A 23,960-nucleotide genomic window follows, 5' to 3' on the forward strand; every position below is an offset into this window, starting at 1 on the left:
AGGATGGGACTCTTGGCCAGGTCTATGCATGTGCATGTGCAGATAAGCAAATAGAGCCTGCATACTCCAGTGTGTACACATATTCACATGCACACATAATGAAAAACACTGCCTGCCCCTGAATGAAGGCCTCAGCACTGATTGACCACCAGCAGCTCAGCTGGTGGAACCTTCTAAGCGTTGCCCATGAGCCTTTCTGCAAATCCAGCCCTCCAGGAAGTTGGGCCCTCTGTACTCAAGAAGTATGGTGCTATTCTTCCATACTTTCTCCATGCATGGAATCTGGCCACAGGACTGACTCACTACTTGGGGACCAGCAGATAGGGAGGGGGTGGGGCGCTCTAGATCACATAGGGCAGGGCACGATCAGACGACTCCTGAGTGGCCTAGCCACCACCAAGGAACTTTCAAATCCAAAAGCTGCATCAATGGCATCTGTAAATAAACACCACCTGTAGTAGGCTGGATGCAGCTCCTTTGAGGAAAGGTCTGGGTCTACAAGTCAGGCCCAGAGGCAGAGACTAGCGGCTGAGTAAGTATATCACAGAGGGCAGAGGTAGGTAACTCAGCACTCAGTACAAGGAAAGGAGAACATTATAGAGCAGAGGCATCTCAAGCTTATTTCTTTCCTAAGTATAAGGCAACAGAGTATAGCAGGGAGGAAGCTCTGTCCTTCCCAAGAGGCCCCAGAGGGTCCATGCCAGGACCCTTCTGTACTTCCCCACCCCTGTCTAGGTGGTCTCACTATTACCCAAGCTATCTGTTTAAATCCTATGTTAAAAAAAGAAACAAACAAAATCCTTTGCTTGTTCTTTCCTCCCTGCAAATTTTTACATCTACACTCACCCTCATCCAAGACCCTTCTCCTCCCTCACAGGCTGTGCTCCCTCTCTGGGATAATACAACTGGCTTTGGCTAAGGGTCCCTCACACACAGGTCCCACTCCAGGACAGGCCACTATTGGCCTCTACTGACATCTGGCAATCAACTTGGTCTCCCTAACATGTAAACTGGGGTCCCTTCCACCACCCTGCCACACCCTTTGGTCTGGAATTATACATTCAATCAAGTCTTCCCAAACTCTGCAGGAGGCCCTCTTGGTTTCAAGATGACCTTATTACAAGGCCATATGAGGTGGGCTGGGAAGTTTCTGATCCTAGAAAGCATGGTGTTCCTTCCTGGCACTGGGCCCACGCATACCTGTCCCTCTGCCGGGCACCCTGAGCCCAAATTCAGGTGTCATGTCATCAGGGAATCCTTCCACAATGCCAGACCAAGATGACCCTCCTGTCCTAGGCACCACAGGACTCCCAGAGACCCAGAGAACAGGGTCATGCCTGCTGGATGCACTGCTGTGCTGCCCAGGAGTAGCTTTGTGAATCTGCTAAGGGAATATACACCAGGCCTAGATCAGGGCCTAAGAAGGGCCTTGGGTTCCTGCCCTGGTACTCCCAGCGCCTCTTGGGAAGGGCAGGAAACAGTGGAAGGCCTAGTCAGTTACACACAGGGACAATGGGGGATGGTACAAGGTGGGGCAGTGGGGTGAGTACCAGGGACCTGTTCTCTGTAACGCCCTCCCTTCCTTGCACCAGGTGCTGGGTGACCTGGCTCTGCCCTCTGTGTACAACTTGTTCAACCCCACCCCACCCCCCCCCCAAAAAAGGGAGAAAGAAAGACTTGTTCAGCCTTTACTCTCTTCCTCTGTACCTGTCTTATAGACCCTGACCTGTCCTCAAAGGAGCTGCATCCAGCTGACCTCTGATAGTGTTTATTCAAAAGTGCTGCTGACCCGGGCAAACACAATCTCACTCAGCAGAGTGGGAAGTGAGCTAGAGAAGATAGGAACACAACCAGACAGACAGACAGCATGGGCTAAGCCCCAGGGAGTTATGGGGTCAGGTGTATGCCTATAATCCAGTATTCAAGAAGCTAAGGCAGGAGGATTGAAGGCTGTGTGCCAGCTGAGTTCAGGCCATCCTGTACTACATAGCAAGACCATGTCTCAAAGAAAAGAGAGGAATAGGGCTAGGGAGGGAAGCAGGGGTCAGAGGATACACAAGGAGGACTGTGAACTCAGACTCTCGGAAGCAGGATAGTGACCCCAACGTATTTGACTATGCACGGGCAGTGTGTAGGCTGTGGACCCGAATGCCTCCAGGTCAGACTACTCTGGCTGGTGGTAGCTGAAGAGATGGGCAGGCCAGCTGGGGAGCAGAGAAAACAACCAGAGAAGCATTTTTGAGGAAATGGAGCATGGTTTTTGAAGCTCGGAGCTAAGCGAACAGGAGTGCACAGTCAGCAGAAGAGGCAGCTCGCACTGCGAATCCCCAAGTAGGTCAGGCGGAGCCGCCGTGACAGGCACTAAACTGCTTAGCGGGGCTTTCCACCAGAAACATTCCCCCTCCCTGGGCTGCTTGGCTCAGGAGGGAAAGTGTGCATGTGCCAGTGTGTGTGCATGTGTACACATAAGCATGCAGATCAGTTCACAACCTCCCTCTAGGTGTGCTGTGCGGGCCCCATCCAGAGGCTTCTCTACCTACCTGGATGGAGCCCTCACCTCAACAGGCCAAGCCAGGCCACCTGGGGCAGTGCACAATGTCCTGGATTCTGGAATGGAGATGATCCTTCAGGGTAGGAGTGAGGCAGAGCATAGGCACACAAGGGGTAACTAAGCAGTTATCCTGCTTCTGGAACCCAGAAACTGTGCCTAGGTACCCAGGCCTAGCTCTAGAGATCACTGAGGTTAAAACTTCATGACTAGTGGACACACAAACCTCATGAAGGCTGTGGCCTCCTGATCTTCAAAGATCTTAGTCTACCCACATCACTGACTGTCTCAAGCCTAGTGTACCATGCCTCAAACTCCTACACTTACACCCTCAGGGACAGAGCCAGCTTGGAGTGGGCCCAGGAGCCCCAAGGCAGCAGCTGCTACTCCTTGGTAGCAGTATCATGACTGATGGCCATCCAGTTTCCAGTTGCTCTCCCCCACATCACACTACCTACCCTGCAGCCCAGGTTCAGGGGGCTAGCTCCAGGCATCACTGGCAGAGGTCACAATGAGAGTGAAGATGAAGACACACAGGGGTTGATCATGTGTACAGCATTACATGGGGATGGCAGGCCAATCCCTGGCCCCAGGTAGGCAAGATGAATGGGATGGGGTGCAGGTGGGTAGCTATGCTGGAAGGTGGAATAGGTCTAGTCCAGGGGCAGGGGGTGGCCTGGTAGGGCTCTGCTGATCACCTAAGGACTTTGCCAGGCCACCGCTCCTTCCTGAGGGACCCTACCCTGCCCCATTATCTTCCTGATATGGACTAACAGTGATCAGAGGCACCCCTCACCAGACCAGGTGGTGTACTGGTAGGTGATACTAATTGCACTTCCTACAAATGTGCTACTCCATTATGAGGGCTGGGACTATTTTATGTGCTCACATCTATTCAATTGGTATTTCGATCAATGGATGCATTACAAGCTTTCCCTTTAAGAGTCTAATAAACAACAAGATGGAAAGTAAAATTCTCCATAAAATGACACTTTTAAAAATCCATTTCAGCTCCAGCTATTGGTGTTCTGTATGTCAGCTGCAAAGAAACAGGTATTACTGCGTCTTAATGGCCCTACTAGAGTGCAGAGTTCAGCTCGATGGGCAGAGGGGCTGAGGCATGGCAGTCAGCACAGCTACCTTTGGTGGACTGAACTTGGGTTCACTTCAAGTAGTGCCCTAGATCCTCTGTACCTAGTGTCACCCAGGATTCCCATTGCTGGCCAAGAGCACCCTCAGCCCACGCAGGCTTGTGAGGGGCAGAGCTGAGCTTTAGGTGTCTGAGGCACACTGTTGTCTACGGAGACTTATGGTAAAAATCCTCCCCCAGTTCATGGAAGGGCTCCATCTAAGATGATGCAAAAAAAAAAAAAAAAAAAAAATCTAACCAGTTCCCCAGGAATGGGGAGACCTGGGCAAGTCTTATGCGCCAGAAAGCCTAGCCAAGACAGGTGTCCATACAAATATCAGAGAACAACCTTTGAGGTTCAACAACAAGATTTTGTTAGAATTAGCAGGATACAAGCAGCTGATTATGCAGTAAAGACGCATGTACATCAATAGCCTTTCAAGATAACAGCAAAGCCAGCAAAACATACAGGGTAAGCCATGAAAACTCTCACAAGGTCACAGTGGGTGTCTGACCACATGTGGAGCCCAGAGTGTTACTCCTGCTGCACTGAGAACAGGAGGCAGTTGTGATAAGGCTGGGTTCTCCTAGGACCTTGCACAAATGGGTGAAATGCTAAGAATAAAGTCCAGCTTTATTGACTGGAGGATGGAGGGGAGAGAATTCTAAGAATTCCAGTGTTTCTAAAGCTCACTTACAAGCATGAACATTCAGGAACAATTAAGCAGACAGATGGGTTCATTACAAGGATGGAGACAGCCCCAGCATTCAGTCACCTAGATGACAGCTGATGACTCTGTACTTGGGGGGCTAAAGGGGGTTTGTTTCAATAAAGTTACCTTCTTAGAGAGAAAAGTACCTTGATCTACCCCCCCCACCCACCTTTAGTCATAAGCAAAAATTAAGAAGGATCACAGGGTTATATGTGAGTATTCTAGGCTTCTGGGAGAAAACATGACCTTGGGTAAGCAAATATTTCTTAAACAGGGTAGAAAAAAGACATTACTCTTAAAAGAAAAGATGCCCTGGCATGTGTAAGGCTCTGGGTTCAATCCCCAGAACAAAGAAAGAAGGGAGACAGGAGTAAGAATGTAAATGAAAAATATACCTATAACATATAAAAAGCCCCAACAAATAGTAAAAAAGGTAGAACAAGGAAAAGAAGATCTCTACAAAGAGCACATGAAGCAGCAAGAATAGGAAAACATTCTACATCATTTACCCAGCAGGACATGCAAGTTAAGACCTCACACCCACCAGCATGGCTCTACCAGAGAAGATGGCCCAGGGAAAACTGGCTGGAACGGCGAGACAACTGCGATATGTTACGCTGCAGTCGACTGCAGGCTGGAGCCACTATGGAAAAATGGGAAACGGACTGACCTCATGTACTAAAGCTCAGTGCCCATTGCCCTTTCAAGGCGGCTACCCCACAGAAAAAAGGGTCTTCTTCAAGACCCAGAGACATGCCCCACAAGGCTAAGAGTAGCTATACACACAGCCAAGACAAGACAAGAAGTAATCCAGATGCCTGTTAACCACCAAAATGAACAAGCTATGGTGAACCCATATCATGGACAATGGTAGCTGGGAGAAAGAAGCAGCCACTGACACACATGGCACTGTGGATGGCTTGGGGATCCAAGGTGCTGCTCCACTGGAACACCACAGATTGCACAGCCCCAATCCTAGAAACACATTTCCTCATGAGACTGAGGTCCTGGACCAAGGTGCTGGTGGCCTGGTTTGTGGTCAGGCCTCTCTTCCTGGCCTGCAGAAACAGTGCCTTCTGGTTTTTCTCATGGGGTCTGTTCTTGTACATATCCCTTGTACATATCTTGTACATATCCCTTGTACATATCCCTGCTCCACTGGAACACCGCAGATTGCACAGCCCCAATCCTAGAAACACATTTCCTCATGAGACCGAGGTCCTGGACCAAGGTGCTGGTGGCCTGGTTTGTGGTCAGGCCTCTCTTCCTGGCCTGCAGAAACAGTGCCTTCTGGTTTTTCTCATGGGGTCTGTTCTTGTACATATCCCTTGTCTCTTCCTCTTCTTATAGAGGCTCTGGCACCAAACTCGTATGATCTATCAACCCTCTTCACTTCTTAACGATCTGACATCTAAACTTGGTCAGTGAAAAGTAAGGGCTTTAACTTGTTGAATCTGGTGGAACAAAATCCAGCCCCTAGCAAGTGGTGAATAAAGGGACTGGATGCTACAGAACCTGTCATTCACTTTCAGGGACCAGATGCAGGTACCTGTGGAAAAACTGGCCAGAAGGACCAGGAGCAGTGCGTGGTCTTGGTGTTTGGAGCAAATCAATGCCTGAAATCTGAGGGGCTGACAGACTCGGTGCCCAGAAAAGTTAAAGCTTCTGCTATAAATCCTCATGCAATGAAAGGCAAAACTGAAGCTAAGGGAAATGATAAAAGGTAATACTCTGAAGATTGTAAGGGTCCCACAAATCTATAAAAACAGGCAAGCCAGAGACAAATGAACAATACTTGTAAACAAAATTGAGCCTGACAAAGACTATGAACCAAACTAAAATGAAACCTGACTGCACCTGCCTCTATTCAGGTGCCCGGTGTCTGGCAGGGACTGAAGCCAGCCTGCCACCTGCAGAGTATGCCCAGCTTGGCTCTCCTTGACACCTGGGCCTATGCAGTGGCCCAGACAGTACCCTGCCTGCTCTGGCAGGAGCCAGTATCATCTTGATGAATAGTCCCAGTAATAAGGGCAGCAGTCTCAAGACCAGACCTGCCATGGAACACAGTGCTGGTCAAGTTGTAACTCTGAGAGTTTCTCAGTGCAAACACCAGAGAACAATGGCAACAAGTCTGGAATGAGGGGGAGGGTACAGTTCTGCTCTACCACTCCTTTTGATGACAGGGAGGGGCCTGACAGGGCAGCACACTGGGCAGAGGCTGCTCAGTTAGGCCCAGAACAAGTTGGATAGAAGGAAAGGCTTGGCCACACAGCCAACCTCCCCTGCAGCTCAGACATCTGTGCCCCTAACTGCTGCCCCTGCAGGGGAGCAAGGCCCCAAGACCCAGACATCCCTACAGGTAGGTCACTCACTAACCTCAAGGTAGACTCGAACTCATGGAATTCCTGCCTCACCCCGGCCCAGCCCACCCTCAACAACCCAAGTGCGGAGAGGAGGAGCAGGCCATAATTTATAGCCCCCATCTATGCTTTATGGCTTTCTTAATTCGGCTCCTGCTACTATTAATGTAGTTAATGCTGAGATTATATCTATTTTCTGGCGTCAGGCAGTGATTTATTCAAGCCATTTTTCCGGTGGAGGCTCCCACGCTGTTAAATCAAGTGCCTTGCCAATTAAGTGCTGACTTGGGAAGTGGACGCAATCTTAACAGACATCCCACTGCAAATTACACCAAGGGCTGCTGGCTCTGGGGAGTGGGCAGGCAGCCACGGGCACCCTGCTGACTTAGAGAAAGCCAGCCAAAAAACAGGCCTGGCAGCAGTGGCTCAGCAGGAGCTAGGGCCCCCTACCCACCACTGCTGGGTCCTTGGGCTGGTCCCTGATAATAGAGATCTCTTAGACTGTAGTTCTAACCCACATAACATTTTAAATGAAACTCAGAGCCCCAGGCTCCTCAGGCAGGCCCCAGGTATACATGGAACGCCTGGAGACCTGAAACAGCCGCAGCAGGCATAGGCTTTAGGGAAACATGTTGCAGAAGACAGAAGTCTCTGAAGCTGGAGACACAAAGCCACCTGCAAGAGTGAGGAGAGACCCTCTATCACCACCAACAGCCTACAACCTGTGGGCTGAGAAGACAGAGTCACTGAAGTCTCATCTCCAAAACCACACAGGGCAACTCAAGGGGGACAAGAGCAGACAGAGATACAAATCAAAGGAAGGACCTCACACTCCCATTTTCTGAAGGTCCAGTGTTCCAATGAGTGCTTCAGTGCCCTATGGAAGTAAGCTCGTTCCCTCCTTCATAGCGCCATCATCAACTAAGCCCCCACCAGGCCTGGACATACTACTACCCATCATGGCACTGTGGGGCCCAAGCAAGCCCACCTGGGCTCTGAGTGGAAAATGGGCACAAAGCCCTTTGGCTGTCGTTCTGGGTGACACTGCATGGGCCCTGTCCCCAGCAGTGTTGTGCTCCCCGCATCCTGGCACAAGGCTGTTCTACTCATCAGCCAGTAAAGAAGACTCAGATAAGATTAGCTGTAGGGCTGCTATCCACAGGAGTTAGACATGACAGTGATCATTTGACTAACACTGCCTCTGAAGCCTGAGTAAAAGTGGAATTTAAAATGGTATTTAATGATGTAAGCAAGGTTGTGGTGGCTCACACCTGTAATCCCAGCACTTGGGTGGCTGAGGCAGGAGGATCGTTGCAAGTTCAAAACCAGCCTGGGCTATAAGGTGATCCCAAGGCCAGCCTGAACTGCATAGTGAGACCCTGTCTCAAAAAGACCAAAAAAAAAAAAAAGTATTTAATGATGTAAGTCACCTGAGTGGTGCTGAGTGACAAGAATGTTATGTCTCTTGCCATTAGGATGGTAACTCTAGCATCCTTTGCTCTGTGTTTTCAGGACCAGTTGCCCCTCCACACACACAGGGGCTCTTGGCACCAACTGCAGTCACATACAGGCCTGTTGCTGGCCAGGAGGTGACATGCAGGCTCTCCTAGGCTGACGGCAATTTTCTAAGGATCACATGTAAGAAACCTAACAGGACCTCCCGACAGGACAACCTCCTACTCTGTTGTCGAACTCCCCATGAGGCAAGTCCCTGCGGGCTTCTGCATGCAAAGGGAATGAAGGGAGGCCACAGAGGGTGGGCAGGGAATCTGTGCCTCTGATGCATAGTCCTTGGCTTCTGCCTGCCTGGCAGCATGAGTCTCCCACCTGTGCACAGGGCCACAACACCACAGTGCAGTATGACACACAGGGAAACAGTGCATGAGAGCCTGCTAAGTAAGGAGTGAGAGCACAGAGGGCCTGCTGCAGAACAACAACATATCTGCAGTGCAGAGCAGGGACAAAACCAATAGAAACAAGGAAAAAACACAGACATTCACAGAACAGATGGGCAGGACAAAGAGCACCAAGCACGGCCAGGAGACACACAACACAAAAGAGGTCACAAGCTAAGGAAGATAAAAGCACAGAGCAGAAAGCAGATGCAGGCATTGGCTTTGGAAGACAGGCTGCCCCCCCACCTCAAGTGACCGCCTCACCTACCTACAGAGCTCCATGGGTGGGGTACAGTAGGGTCAGGGAGCAGGCCTTCCCCTGGGGTGCAACAGGATAGAGCCTACACTTGCCCTCCTTTCAACAGGGCCACTCACAGGGCCATTCCACAGCCAAGACACTGACCTTACCTGTTGGGCTTAACCTTTGCCCCTGGTCTGCCTCTTCCTCTGCATTCCTCTGGTGGTCTCACCAAAGCCATTCTAGCCATGTCATCAGCCCACTAAGGCACAAATAGGATGTTGGAGAAAGCCACCTGTCATGGGGGTGGGTGTGACTCATGAGAACAAAATTCAGTCCTGTCCCTCTAAACACCTATGCAACCTTGGGAGGCAGCTGTCAGCTCAAGCTCTGCCTAGCTGGTAAGCACAGAGAGTCCTGCCCTCCTGGAGGGCTCTCAGTCTGGAATGCGCTTATCCGGACCACTGGATCACCCTGGAGCTCCTCGCCAAAAGCTGCTCACCAGGGTGGGGACAGAGAGGGCAAAGAGACATACCTGGACTCAGAAACCTCTGCTGGCTTCCTGCTCTGACTCAAGAGGATCCTGGGGAGGACTTCAACTTGCCCTCAGCACCTCTGTGGATGTCATATGGTGGGCACATGGCCATGCTCTGTCCATTAGTTAGTGCTGGCAGCCAAGAGGCTAAGCCCTAACATCCAGTGGTCCCTTCTGAGGGGCCTGAGTCCTAGCCTATCTCTGCCCTGACCTATCAGTCAGGGTAGGGCTTCAAGACCGCCAAGAAAAAGCTGCCTCCCTTATTTGGGACAAAGTCCTGAAGGACCAAGTAGTCCCTCACAGGCAGCTGATGCCCCAGCAAGCTAGCTCTTCTCCCAACCCCATCCTGAAACTCTGAGGGAGGGTTTGGGGTTCAGGCTACCCACAGAGGCAGAGACAGCAGGCATCCAGCTCAGGACACTGACTCAGCCTGCAGCCCCAGCACCACTGAGGGCCTGAGCTGAAAGGCCTGCCTGCCTCAAACAGACAGAAATAAATAAATAACCAAGGTGTGCTTTGAAACCACTTCCAAATTAAGAGTTGCATCCATGCTGTCAAGCCCCTGCTAGCAGCTTCTATGGCACCTTCCGTGCAAAAGCGTATCTCAGCCCATTTATTAGAATGATGAAGGCAAAGGGATCTAAAAATTGCACTCCCTCCTTAATGAGCAGCCGAAGGGATCGGTAAGCATAATTTCAGAGGCCAGTAATATTTTATATAATCGCCGAGTGGTTTAAATTGAAAACCCCCAACTGAATCAATATTTACTGCATTGAAACGAAATGAATAGTAATAAGTCACTAAGCTCCCTGTCCTGTTTCATAAAATAAAAAATTATAAAAATGAGCACAGGCGCAGGGAGGCCATCACATTAACTTTTACAGCACTTGGGGAGCCGTAACAGCCTGTTCTCATAAAATAAAATTCTAAAAAACCTACCAGAGGAGACCTGCCTGAACACCATGTGGGGAAACTTGGGGGCCAGGGTAAGGTGGAAGGATTCTGGAGTCAACCTTTAGGGTCCTCCCCGAGTCAGGGTGGGCCCCACGATCCCTGCTTGTTGGCTAACCATGCCTGGTGCCTCTCCAGATCCTTCCACAGAGGTCAGTAGAGACTGCTGTGGAGTCCAGAGGACAGTGGAGTCCTGTTTTAGTTTCTTTACCTGTTTTCTCAAGTTTCAGGGTGTCAGAATGAAAGAACAGCCCCGATATTAGGGACAGATGGTGGCCTGGACAGACATGCTCAGTCAGTTCTGACCACGATAGTTAGGAACATGTGAGTGGGCTTAAAGAAGAGACTCAGAAAATGTCCCCTGAAGTTCAAGCATGGGACTCATGCAAACCAGGAGACTGACACCCACAACCCCAAGCAGGCCACAGAGGACCAGGGTGACAGGGTTTAGAGACCAGTGGCACAGGAACACAGCAGAGCACAGTTAGCTGCACCAGGGCCCACAGGGTATGCAGGATGCTGGGGTCCTCTGCTCAACACAGAGCAGAGGCTGAGAGTGGAGGTAGGCCTGTGGATGCCACTGCAGGCAGACACACAGGGGACAGCACCTACAGGGCCACAAGCTCATGTCCATAGTGAGACTCCTGCACAGGAAATAACCAGACTACTCCACTGGATGACCCAGCAAGGGAAACAAGGGGACACACTTTTAAAAATCTATATGCATTCTTGCAGTTTAAGAATCAAAAGACAAACCACCATTTAGAAACAAGCATAAAACACGTGAATGGATCTTTCACTAAGGAAGAGAACAAACAGCCTTCAAGTGGGCTGTGAATGTGTTCAACATCACTGGTCGCAGGGAAACAGAGAACCACTGACACACACGCAGAGTGTGGGAATTAAAAAGTTGAGGATGCCAAGCATAATAAGAACAGAGAGTACCACTGCTTTGGGACAAAGCTGAGTGATTTTATGCAAAGTTCCCCACAAGCCAGCAATTCCATACTACAGGGAACAAATGTCCACTCATACATGCTTCCCAGCTGGAAACAGCCTGGATGTCCACTGAAGATGGCTAAGACATCAGCATCCAGCAAGCTGGGCAGTTCCTTGATAACAAGCACCCTACAGATTCATGACAGGATAGAAGCCTGAAGCAGGCCCAGTAGTGGGTGAGGGAGGCTGGAGATAGTCACACGTGCTGTTTCAGAAGCAAGCAAACACAATGCAAAACATCAGATGGGGGCTGCTGAGGGCTGGAGGCTGCTGAGGGCTGGAGGCTGCTGAGGGCTAGGGACTCAAATGAGAAGGGGCAAGAGAGACTGACCCTGGGTGACAGGGTAGCACAGGTGCAAGCATTTGTCCAGACTCACAGACTTGGATACTTAATCTCATCAAATGTAAGTTTTACCTAAAGAACCATGAACAAATGTGGAAATCTAGTTGGTAGGCTCATTTTTTATTGCATCAGTTTGTACTAATGAGCACACAGACTGAGGAGCAATTGAATACAGACAAAGGGATAACCCCCTACGTGAGCACAGGCAGTCACAAAGCTCTGTCCTTCTGATCAGCAGAGGCTGCCAGACCCTAACACTGCTGCTGCATGCTCTGTCATGGGGTGCTGACCTTCGCACTGCAGGTCAACTGCAGAGAACTGGCTAGAGTGACCACACTACTGGGCCAGAATGCTGCAGAGGAGTGGCTGACTCCTGGCCAGGGTGAACACCTTGTGTCACTGAAAGTGAGGCAGTGCCCAGGAATGACAACAGGACTTGGTCACCCTGAGGGGCTTTCCTATGTCAAGGACAGGACTAAGATCAAGATAAGTAATGGTAACAACAGATTATAGCCTAAGAAGCCTGGGCCCAGACCACTGTAAGGAAGTAACACATGCCAGGGATTTAGCTCAGCAGTATAAGCACTTGCCTGGTAAGTGCGAGGTTGTGAGTTTGATCCCCGGTAGCCCCCTTCCCCCCCAAAAAAGAAAGAAAATTGAAGAAGTAACACACCAGGCAAAGAGAACCGCACACAGTTAAGATCCACCATATTGCAGAGGGCTAGAAAACTACTGAGGAATCCAGAACAATGGGTGCAAGTTTGATAGGGGAGCAGGATGCTGCCTAGTCCTCATGGATCCACACCACTCACTCAGCGCAGTCCCACAACAGGAGCCGGACCAGGGCAGCCAGCCTACCTCACCCAGGCCTTCTCAATTCTGGGGCCACACTCTTGTCATCTGAGGCCAGTCCCTTCTTTTCAAGACCCAGCTAAATCTGCACTGGCACTTGCCTGGCCTCTTGCAGGTTCCCTAGGTCTCCCAGAACAAGGCACGCTATGTCTTCTGCCATGGCAACCCCAACTGTGCCTGTGACCTCTCAGACACGCGCGGGTGCCACAGCCACAAAAAGGTCCCAAGGGCAGTTGCTGCTGTACCTCTCAGCCTAGGGAGAGTGACCTGCTCAGAACTATATCTTCCAGGCAGGCAGGAAGAGTCAGTGAATACATAAGAAAATGGCCCAAGGGGCAAAGTAGAAGTCTCCTGGGCCAAGCCCAGGGCAGCAAGCTGCTTGCTACCTTGGCAGCAAGTGTACCTACCCAGGGCCTGCCCAGGACATTACCTGGCACCCAGGAAAAAAAGGTCAGGCACTGGCCTTGGCCTGCTGCCAGACTCTGAGAAAGGCTACCATACCCACAAGACAAGGACATGAGGGGCCAACCCATATGACAACCTCTCTCTGATGATCCTTCAGAGGTTTAGTTCTCCCAGGTCTTGCCGTGCCAGACACCACCATCCCTACTCTCTTGGACTTAACCAAGTCAGGAGACCTCTACACTTAGGGCCCCTTGCATTCAGAGCTGACCTGGGGCAACACCCTCTGCATGTGTCCACTCATGAGATGCCTTACCTGGCATACCCAGTGTTAAGCAAAGGCCAAGAGAGGCTATTATGGGTCCCAAGCCACCCCCAGGCAGTACCAGGACCCAAATGGGCAGCTGTACTCCCAAATACTCTTTCCATTATGAGCAGCACCATTTTCCTGGCTGCACATCCGATGTGTTCTACCTAGGCCTATTAACACCCTGCACACTGTGGGGACTAGGCCAGGAATTGAGCTACAGGGCACACAGGCAAGAGTACAGAATAGGGGAGTACAGTACAGGCAGGTTCAGAATAAGGGGAACAGGGACAGGGTTTACTCAGACTGTGCCTGATGGTATGGGGGAGGCGCTGTAGTACAAACGCAAAGCACACCACCTTAGGTATGCTCATATCACACAAATCACTCTTTTTGAGTCCTCACCAGACAGGGGCACCACCAAGCCCAAAGCTGCAAATGCTGAGGAACTCTGCAAAGGCAGCTGCCAGTCCAGAGAAAAGCCTAGAAGGAGAACCTGGCATCCTGGGTTTTGGTACCAAGGGACAGGAAGCCTAATGGTCAATGGCACTGAGTACACCAGCCTCCAGGGATCCGAACAGGGACAGCAACTGGCCAGTCCCAGCTCTGCCCTGCTGTAAGTGCCCTCAGTCTAAGCTCCTCACTTCTGTCCCACCACAGCCAGAGGTAGGGCCCCTAGCTCACCTATAGAATCTGATCCCAAAGGACAGCTTTTTCCTGCATGGAGAAGAAGAAATGGAGCTAAGGTAAATAGCAGGTAGAAAGAAGGCAATGGCCCCATGCTAGCCTCAGCTCCAGGACACCAGCAATCCCACCTGTTCTGCTAGGAAATTTCATGGCCAGGCCTGTTCCCAGCACATGAAGCCTCTGAGATGATGACCCCTCAGGACTATAGGAAGTTTCCTCTGTTGACCAGCCATATTCATGACTTGGTTTCCCTAGGCACTGTGCCCACACAGCAGAGCCAGCAGTAGCTTCCCAGAGACCCTGGAAAGCAGGTACCATTCAGGGAGTCCAACAGTGACATGGTGACACATACCCTGGATCCTACATAGCCCCTGGGAAGTCCAGTCAAGAAAGTTCCTTGCAGCAGAGTAAGCACTCTGGGCAGAAGGCCAAAGACTCAGGCCAGTCACCTCTCCTATCACAGGAAAGTAAGACAATCTGACAGACTCCATGGCAGTGCTTTCTGGATTGCAGCTCCCTGGGCATTAGGCACTCTGAGTGGCACCAATGCCAGTGCTCAACACAAAGACAGGGGAAAGCTCCCCTCATCCCCCACATGGACACTCTTGTTTTTAACAGAATCAGTTCAAAACTTTGCTGCTCTATTAACCAACCTAAGCCAGAAATGCTAATCTCATTTGTTTTTCTTCCAGCAGCAAGAATTGAACTCAGGACCTCTGCACTGAACTACGTCTCCAGCCCTCTTTTAAAAAATCCTTTTTGAGGCAGTATCACTAGGCTGCTACATTGCCCACTCTGGGCTCAAACTTGTGATCCTCCTAGCTCAGCCTCCCAGAGTACTCAGATTCTAGACATGTGCCACCCACTACTCTCAAGCATTTTCACAGACACACAGCACTGTCCTTGTCTGCTACTCCTCTAGGTCTGAGCTACTCACAAGCAGTGCCATCATAAGGCCCCAAGCTATCAGTCAGATTACTTACACACTTACTCTGGCTTTCTGGGCAAAGCCCCCAACATCTGAGAGAAGGGGGAAATGTTCCTTGGAGCTGCACATAGTATCTCAGCCCCAGTGTCTCAGAGAAGCACCCAGTGCAGTGCTGACTCCTTGCACACTGCTCTCATTTGGGAACAGGGCACAGCCTGAGTCCTGATGCTTACCTGTAGCCCAGGAACAGACCCATAAGTCCTCCTTCCACACCCATCTCCTTGGTCTCTGCCTCTCAACATTCTGGTGCCACAGGAAGATCCCCACCATGCAGGCCTCCACCTCCAGAGGGGCTACCTGGGAGCCTTCCAGATCTCTCCGTCCTGGGCAGGTCTCACTGTCTCACCGTGTCTCAGCATAGTAGCCACCTGTGAAATCACCTGCCTCATTTGTCCACATGCTACATGACTGCCAACCCTACTGGGAGAACTGTTGTCCAGGTCCCAGTGGGTTCCCAACCCAACACACATACATATCCCCCTGGTGTCTGGGGCCACCTCCTACTAGCAATAACAGGGTGCTAGCCTAGACTGAACCACCTACGGTCTCTGCACACCTCCAGAGTGTATGTCAGAGTGTATGTGTAGGGCAGGGGATGAACCACGCCTTCCCAAAACAGCCCAAACCCCAGCATGGGCTATAGTAGAAGCAACCCTGGAGAAAAGAGGCTACTAACCTTCCCAGAGGATTCACTCCAAACACTTCTTACCATCACACCCTCCCCAGGCGTGTCAGAAGACTAGGAATCCCAGTTCCAGCTGACCTCAGCAGGATACACCTTGCCATCCAATGAATTTTTTACTCCTTAAAAGCCCAACAATGAAGACCCAGCTGCAAGGGGATGCTATTCAAATGTGGGGCTTTGGGGAGATTATTAGGATTAGAGAGGTCCTGAAGGGGGCTCTCAGGATGGGACTAGCACTTTTGTAGGAGACTCTAGAGAACAGAGAATAGGTGACACATCTCTCATCCTCTCTCCCACATTTCCCTTTTCTTCTTTCTCTCCCTCTTCCTCTCCTTTCCCCTCTCTCCTTACCTTTCTTCTCTCTGTCCCTCTCTTCTTGCCTAAAAAGATACAGTGAGATGCTCTCCTTTCAGTAAACTAGGAACAAGCCCTCACTAGACATGCAATCTGTTGGCACCCTGATCTGATTTCTGGTCTTCAGAACCATGAGAGGTAACGGTCAGTGACACTTTATTATGGCAGCTCTGGCTGCCCAACTGACGAAGATGGTCCCCATACCAGAAACTAGACAGGAGGCAGAGCAGGGCAGGGGCCAGCTCCTGCTCATTAAGGAGATGCGCACACAGGAAGAAGCACAGAAACCAGGACCACTGCAGCAGGGATACCTCCCATCCTGGGCTGCATCCTCTTTAATGAGACGTCACTTTGGAGAAGCGTTCTGGAGCCTTTCAAAATCTCAGCCTAAACCTCATCAAACTGCATAGAGATTACTTAAGATTTACCACATAGACACAAAATAAAATAAAATAAGGCAGCCCAGCAAGCAGCAGCCCTGTGACAGGACCATTTGTAGTTGGGATGGAAAAGCCTCCCGATTCATCTGCTTAAGCACAGCGGCTTCTGTTTATTTCGCACTTTCATGTCAAATGAATTTGGAAAGAGAAAAAAAGTGACAGGCAGTTTAGGGATATAAGTCACATTTCAGCTTCAGTTCAGATTAATGAACTTGCTGGGAGTTGGCAGGGGTGCAGGCAAATCCACAAATCTCAGAACAACAAAAAATTAACCCTTTGCTTGGTATGAGTGTTGGCCCTGGGGAGAAGCTCCTCCAGGTCTCTTTGTTGACCTTCTGCCTGAAACCCATGCTTACATGCTGGTTCTGGGCTAGGTCCCTTGGGGTTAGCAGTGTGTGTAGCCATGGAATGGATGAAGGGGTACAAAGCAGCCTGTGCACTGACTCCTGGAGACCCATCCTGTCCATTTCCCCAAGGACAAGACAAGCAACACATGCAGAGGAACAACCACCCAAAAATGGGCAGCACATAGCCAGCATGGCCCTATTACCTACTGCCCAGCACCCAAGCAGCTGTAGGGCTAGGATGGACCCAGCACCATATATCCTGCTCCTCAAGGCAAAATTCTGCCCCAGAATGGCTGTAATCCCTTCATCCCCTGTCCTACTGATCCTGGCCTCTATGTACTCACCTGTCCAGGGCAGCATGTGACCTCATCTGCTGTAGCCTGGATGGCACACCCATTCTTAGAGACCCTGACCAGTAGCCTCAAAAGGCCCAACAGCCCTACCAGTGGACTCCTGTCTGAAAAGAGACAAGTGCTAACTAGACAAGAGAACCTGACCACATGGAAGCCAGGTGAACCTCTGTATCCCTGTCCCTCCATGTCCAGTCCAAGAATACCAGTGGCAGGAATAAGATGCCCCAGTCTGAGAGTAAAATCACCTCCTGGGGCAGAAAAGCATACCCAGGGATAGCAACCAATGGAAGTAGACTCACTATCCGTCTCAAGCCTCAGTGCTGCCTGTGGGTTCTGGGAAAACAGAACAATCACCCTGTGTCTTCTCCCTAAAACAAAAGCAGCACTAACAGTCCAGGCTGGTAAGGCTCCCCTGCCTCCTAACAGAGCAACAAGGGGCTATCGAGGGCCCTGCAGGGATGGCTAGGTGCAGGGCTGGGTATGAATTCTGCCATGTAGCAGGGAATGGCAGGAAGAGAGAGGTACAGAAGGGAGCCTAAGGCAGGACAAGGAAGGCTGCCACCGAGGCGTGAGACGAGCTCCAAAGAGCCTGGCCACATCAGACTGCACTACTACCTCTCTGTCCTCCCTCAGTCTCCACGATTCCAGGCTCCTCACTAGTCTCAAGCTTGGTAGCCGTCCCCAAGGAAGGCAGGGGCCAAGGCCACCTGGCTACTGGGTGATGAATACAGCATGCCAATAAGCCCTGCTGAGGATTTGGCCAACTGGTTGCTCTCCAGGCAGCAGCCTCAGGGCCTTTAGGCTCAGCCTGGACTCCAAGAGCCTTTCTACCACTCAGCTGCCCATGGCTTCTGAATTTACCACCTGTTCTCCTCTCTTTGCCACCTTAAAACAGATTCTGTTTCAAGGATAAATCAGGAAACTGAGGCTTTGAATAGAAAAGGCAAGCCCCAGGTCACTCAGCCCACTGGGTCTTCCATTGGATGGCAGCTTCCTCCTGCTCCCTGGAATGACCTAACCTCCAACCACAGTGAAGATCTGTAAAGGGCGAGCAAAAGCTGGCCAGTAGCACTTAACACCCTGCTGCACCTCCCACATGTGTCTGCCAGCCTCCAAATCTGCCCAGAGGTTTCCAGGATCCCTACCAATCCCTATAGGAACATCCTTTTTTCCATGGTGGGGCAGAGAGCTGGGAAACCAAGGAAAGTCTGGTGGGAGGCCCCACTTTTTCATCATTAAGGCAGCCCTTTGTCTATGGTAGTCTATGGGTCCAGCCCAACTCTTCCCACTGCTGAGGAAGAGAAGGAGCCTGCTGAGAGGTTGAGGTCACAAGCCTGCCAACCACAAGCAGGTGGCCACCAGTTCTGTTGGAGCAAAGACAGCAGGGAGGCAGGCACCAGCTCAGGGACTGTCTCTGCTGTCCCAGACAGACCCTTTCTACTGCCTGAACAAGCCAGGCCCAGGCACACAGAGCCAACAGCAGGTTGGGCAGCTGGTGGTCACTCTGCTGAGCCAGCAGCCACATAGGCACTGGTAACCTTGGGCAAGGGAGGCCCAGTCCATTGCAACTGCCATTCTTCACAGGCCCTCCTGACACTTGCAGCCCTCAGCTCAGCTTCCTCCCCAGTCTTGTATCCAGGGCCCAGCAAGCATTTGGACAGGACCAGGGTGAGACAGTCAGAAAAGAAGATAGGGCCTTCCACACACCTGCAATTACCACATCAATCTTGGGTCAGCTCTTCTATGGTCTCATACAGAGGGAAGCACTGAGGTCAGCACCATAGCCAGGCCCCTGGTCATGGACTGAATTAGAACTCTCCTATGGCTGTGAGACTTGAACTGCCTAAGATCAGCACCCTCTCAGCCTCCTGCCTACCCACACTCACAGTGGAACCACACCAGGCACCACCCTCGAAGGACAGAGAGACTAGAGAATGGCCTGGCTGAACTGGCTGCTTCCTATCTTGTGGACAGCACACAAGCCCTGCAACACACTGCATAGTGCACACTGGGCTGGACTTTTCAGCGTCAGTTCTCAGGGTTACACTGGTCACTTGTATCCTCTAGGACTTTCTCAATCCACTAGGGCCTCGGCACTGACTCTTTTAGGCCCACCTGGGTGAGCACAGATGGTCCCAAACCTGGGATCACCTTGTTCTCAAAGGCTGGAGGGAGAGGTGCATTAGGTCCCTCAGGCTTACCTCAGGCCCCCAGCCAGACTCCGGGAGAGGAGGGACATCAAGCTGAATGCTGACTACAGGAAGGGGAGGTTCTTAGGAGCCAAGAATCAATAAATCTGAACCTCATTCATGATGATCTGGGGCTCTTATTAAGTAAATTAATTTAAGTTAATTTAGCTCGATCATGACTCCCGATCACAGTGATTTAGTGAAGGGGAAATTGCATTAGGAAAGGCCATGCTCACCAGATAGAGGAACGGAAGAAAATTAGATCCACTTAGCAATGTGAATTAATATGGAAATAGCAGGTGTAAATTTAACCTTATCGAGAGAGTAAAAATTATCTTCATAAATTTGTAGAAATAGCCCCCAAGATGCTTATAAATCTATTTAAAACAAAAATATTACCAAAAGTGCAGTAAAATTAATTTAAAATATACTTCTAGCTATTGCCTCCATAATAGTCAGCAACAGAGGCAACCCTAGTGTGGCCTGAGTGAGAGAAGAGGTGGTAGGCCTCAGATGGATGAGCTGGTTGGGCTCACCTGCCACAGGCCTCTAGCCCATGCTACACTCTAGCCACATAGCCTAATAGAGCCCCTATAACCACCTTAGGCCTGCAACTGTCTTGGGCAGCAGCAGAAGCAATGGCCAGGCAGCCACCATACACAGGTAGCAGGCCCCTGGATGTGTCTGATGTGCCATATGGCCTGGTAGATTTACCTTGTAATCTCTTCCAGGCTCCCCTGGAAACAACTGAGACTGAATTCTCCCACTGCCTTCTTCTTTCTTACCCAATCAGCTGCCACCCTTCCCTAGACCTAGAGGTGGGACATCCCTGCCTTAGTAAAGGAAGGGACCCTTTCCAGCTTCCTGGAACCCAGAGCTTGAGCCACCTCCATCAGTGGGTGTTAGGGCCTTCCCAAAAAGAGCCCCCAGAAAGGCAGGCACAGAACATTCTTCCGATGGGATGCCCCAGCCTACTGTTCTCAGGTGCAACAGCCACTGGAAGGCCAGCATGCACTGGGAGCAGAACTGCAATAAGTGACCCAGACTGAATGTGGAGGAGCCTCAAGTTACTCCCCCAATAATGTGTGTATTGGCAGCTTCCAGAAAGCCTGCTTAGAAGTTTCTCTCCAACAGATGATGAGAGGCAACTTATCACTGGGGCCTCAATTGTATGGGTGATGCTGCTTCTGTGGTACATGAGCCCCCACCAGCTAACAGGCTTGCTAAAAACAGCAGTGGCATATACACCTAAATGCCTCTGTGTACACCATACATGCAGGATAACTGTATATCTGGTGTCAAAGTGCTATAGAATTAGGGTGTAGACTAACTAACATGCTGGGTATCACACAGTTCCCTGATTCCTACACCCCTCAGGCCCAAATTTGCTGCCCACAATATACAGAGAGCCTGGTGCCCAGGACATCAGAAGTTTTAACAAGGTCTCCCTACCTGGATAGTGAAAGCCGCCGGGCCCGCCAGGAGGGCAGAGACAGGGGAAAGGGTGGGGTGCAGACAGGAGAAGCTGAAGTCTTTTTGACAATGCGGTAGCGGGTCTTGATCACTTTGCTGGTAGGTGGAGTCCGCAGAGTGTGCGTATTGGACACTGTAGAGAAAACCCAGGGCACACGCAGGAGTCAGAGGCCAACCAGGGCAAGGCTGGTGAGGGTGCCCTCAAAGTTGGCCTCCCTGACACCTCCTCTACAAATAGAGAACTCTCCATCACTTCTCACCTGAGCCCACCCCATTCAGCATACACACACACACACACACACACACACACACACACTCCAGAGTGTGAAAGCCAAGGCCTCAGAAGACGGCTGCTGTAGCTGTCAGAAAAGCAGAGTCCAGGCCCTCTATTCCTTATGGCTGCTTGACCAGCCAAATAGGGGTGCTGAGTGACTGCCCTCAGAAAAAGAAAGAAATCCAGCAAGCCAGGCCCTGACTAAGAAGCTTCACAGCCAAGCACCTAAAATAGGAATCCTCAGACTTCAAACTTCATGACTAGTCCAGGAGGCTAGTGCCCCTGCCTTGTTCCCACACACACAGGAGGGGCACTGACAGCTCACCTCTTCTCTAGGTACTACTCTATTCCTGTGCCGGACAGATTTATGTATTTAATCACTGTTTTCATAACATTCTATAGCATGATATCCACAACGGCTTTTTCCTTACTGAATGTTTCAGGCAATTAGCAGGGCTCTGCTCTGCCTGAGTTCCTTTTCACTTGATAGCCAGCAATTTCTCTATAGCTTCGAGGAACGTGTCTAATTGCCCGACTTGCATAATGTACAGCTCTAACTGCCCAGATAATTAAAGCTAACATGGCCACTTCTCATGCCTGCTCCCCTCCAGAAAGAGCTCCTGCCCAATCCACCCAGGTGGCATCTGCTCCCTTCCAATCTATGGAAAGCATTCCTCTGCCCTGGGTATTCTATCCTGCCCCCTAGGTTGTCAATGCTGTCACACAAGACCAGCCACTGGAATGGCTTCTGAGACTCCTCATTCAGAGGCCTGCACAGCATACCTCACACAGTCCAACCTCCTACAACATCTTGGCCATTAGACCTCAGAGACAAGACCTTAATACCACCACACTTTTACCTACAAAGCAAGAAACACAACTGCCTGTCCCTGTCAATATGTTGACAAAAGACCCTTCCTCATGGGCCAGGGATTTAAGTCAGCAGCAAAAGTGCCTGCCTGGCAAGCTAGAGTCAAGAGTTCAATCCCAGGTACCAAAACAAAAATAAAAACAAAAAAAAAAAAAACAAGAATTAGATGGTTTTATTGCTGGGTGTGATGGTACACTCCTGTAATCCCAGTACTTGGGAGGCCAAAGGAGGATCATTACAAATTCGACACTAGCCTGGCTACAAAGTGAATCCATGGCCAGCCTGAACTGCATAGTGTGACCCTGTCTCAAAGACCAAAAAAAAAAAAAAAAAAGAGCCACTCCTAACCTCTACTGGGTCCTCCATCAAAAATATGTTGGGCGACACAGGAACACAGCATCAAAATCCTCCCAGAACCTAACCCATAAGATCTGTCACAGATGCAGTGCTTGGAGGGGATGGAATGCAGGCTGCACATGCTCAGCCTTGGTCAGGGTGGATGGTGCTCAGCATAAGGGTCACCTCTGGTTAATGATAGGAATGAGAGGCAGCTGCCTGCCAAGAGAAGGCCATAACAATGTCTGGAAGACAGTTCTTGTTAAACCCCAGTAACAGGTTCCCCTCTCTCAATCTTTGTTTATTTCTGTCCCTATTCCATCTGTTTTTCTGTCCTTTTGAATCTCCAAGAACTCTAGCTTAGGAAGCAGTAAGGAGAAAACCGAAGCTATGGAAACGAAGTGTGAAGTTGCATTGTCTGGAATCTCCTGGTCCTCCTGAGTGACCAAAGTAAGAAAATCTCCAACTCTGAGCACCATCTTCTATCTCCCAACACACCTGAGATACAGGGGAAGCCTGGTATATAGTAGGTGTCAATAAATAAATGTTTGTTGAATTGAATTTTCAAGGTCTTACAAGCAAGGAGAGTACAACAAAAATCAATATAGTAGCTTGTTTCAACTAAGAGCCAGAAAACATAAGACACCTTAAGTTATCAATAACCCTGCGATGACCTCATTGCCTGGGAGCCCTGGTCCAGCTGGGGAGCATCTGGAGGAGGTATATCTGTCAAAACACAGCTCAGAACTCCATCTATATTTGCAACCCCAGTGCCCACATTTGTAGAGAAGCCTCAGGTCACACTTGCCAACCTACTGCCATTCGGACCACATCCCATTGGTCTGGTCCCTAGGCTGCCCACAGCCACTAGGATATAAATCCAGAGTGTTATGGCTTGTGTTTAAATGTCCCCCCAAAGCCTCATGCAATCATGGAGGCAGGTGAATCTAGCATTTGTAATTGGTTCATTGTCTAGTGCTGGGATTGGTGATGTGAGTGCTGCATCTGCCCAGAGATGGGTGGTCAGCTTACAATAAACACAGGAAGGAGCAGTGCTTTTCTCTTTTTGCTCTTGTCACTTGTGACTGCCATAAACAGTTAAACCTCAGTCATACCATCCTGCCTTGGAGCCAACTGAGTATGGACTAAAACCTCAAAAAAAACCCTACAAGCTAAATAAACCTTTCCTTCCTTCATTTTGGGTGTCAGGAATTTTGTCTCAGCAATGAGAAAAAAGTAACCAAGACAGAGCCACACACACACACCTTAAAGCAGAAACAGAAACCAGGTGATGCTGGAGTTGTCATTCTTGGAGCCTGGGCTGGGAGTCCAGAGACCTGGCTAGACTCTACTCCTGTTTCCCAAAACACAAGGTCCCTCTGGCTAAAATCACCTCCCCCTGACCTCGGTCCACAGAAAGAAGCTACCTCCTCTTCCAGGAAGACCCCTTCCCCCACTGCTCATGGGACAGTTCCCACCTAGCAGGGTCAGCTCAAAGGACATAGCAGTACCAAGTATAGAGCTGCCTCATACTCCTGCCTACTGATGAGCCATAGTAGGAACATCTTCATCTGCCTATCACAGCTCAGATTTTCTGACTTTCTGCATCTTATTTATTTTGTCCAGTTATTACACCAAAAAAGTACAAGGGAACAAAGTAGATTTACCTTTGAAAGTGATCTCATCACTGC

At 50.3% G+C, this 23,960-nt stretch overlaps 1 protein-coding gene across 4 annotated transcripts in view; it reads right to left on the reverse strand.

Moving 5' to 3' along the window:
- Positions 1–23,960, reverse strand: part of Zc3h3 (zinc finger CCCH-type containing 3) — a 90,246-nt gene that overhangs the window by 33,513 nt on the left and 32,773 nt on the right. For all 4 annotated transcript variants that reach the window (XM_003463670.5, XM_013145699.3, XM_063231175.1 and 1 more), the window contains exon 4: positions 20,768–20,921. In XM_003463670.5, the coding sequence (XP_003463718.1) occupies positions 20,768–20,921 (154 nt within the window). The remainder of the gene's footprint in view (positions 1–20,767; positions 20,922–23,960) is intronic.

Source organism: Cavia porcellus, unplaced genomic scaffold, assembly GCF_034190915.1.
Source record: "Cavia porcellus strain 051 isolate PalLab524CR breed Dunkin Hartley unplaced genomic scaffold, mCavPor4.1 scaffold_19, whole genome shotgun sequence".
Lineage (NCBI taxonomy): Eukaryota > Metazoa > Chordata > Mammalia > Rodentia > Caviidae > Cavia > Cavia porcellus.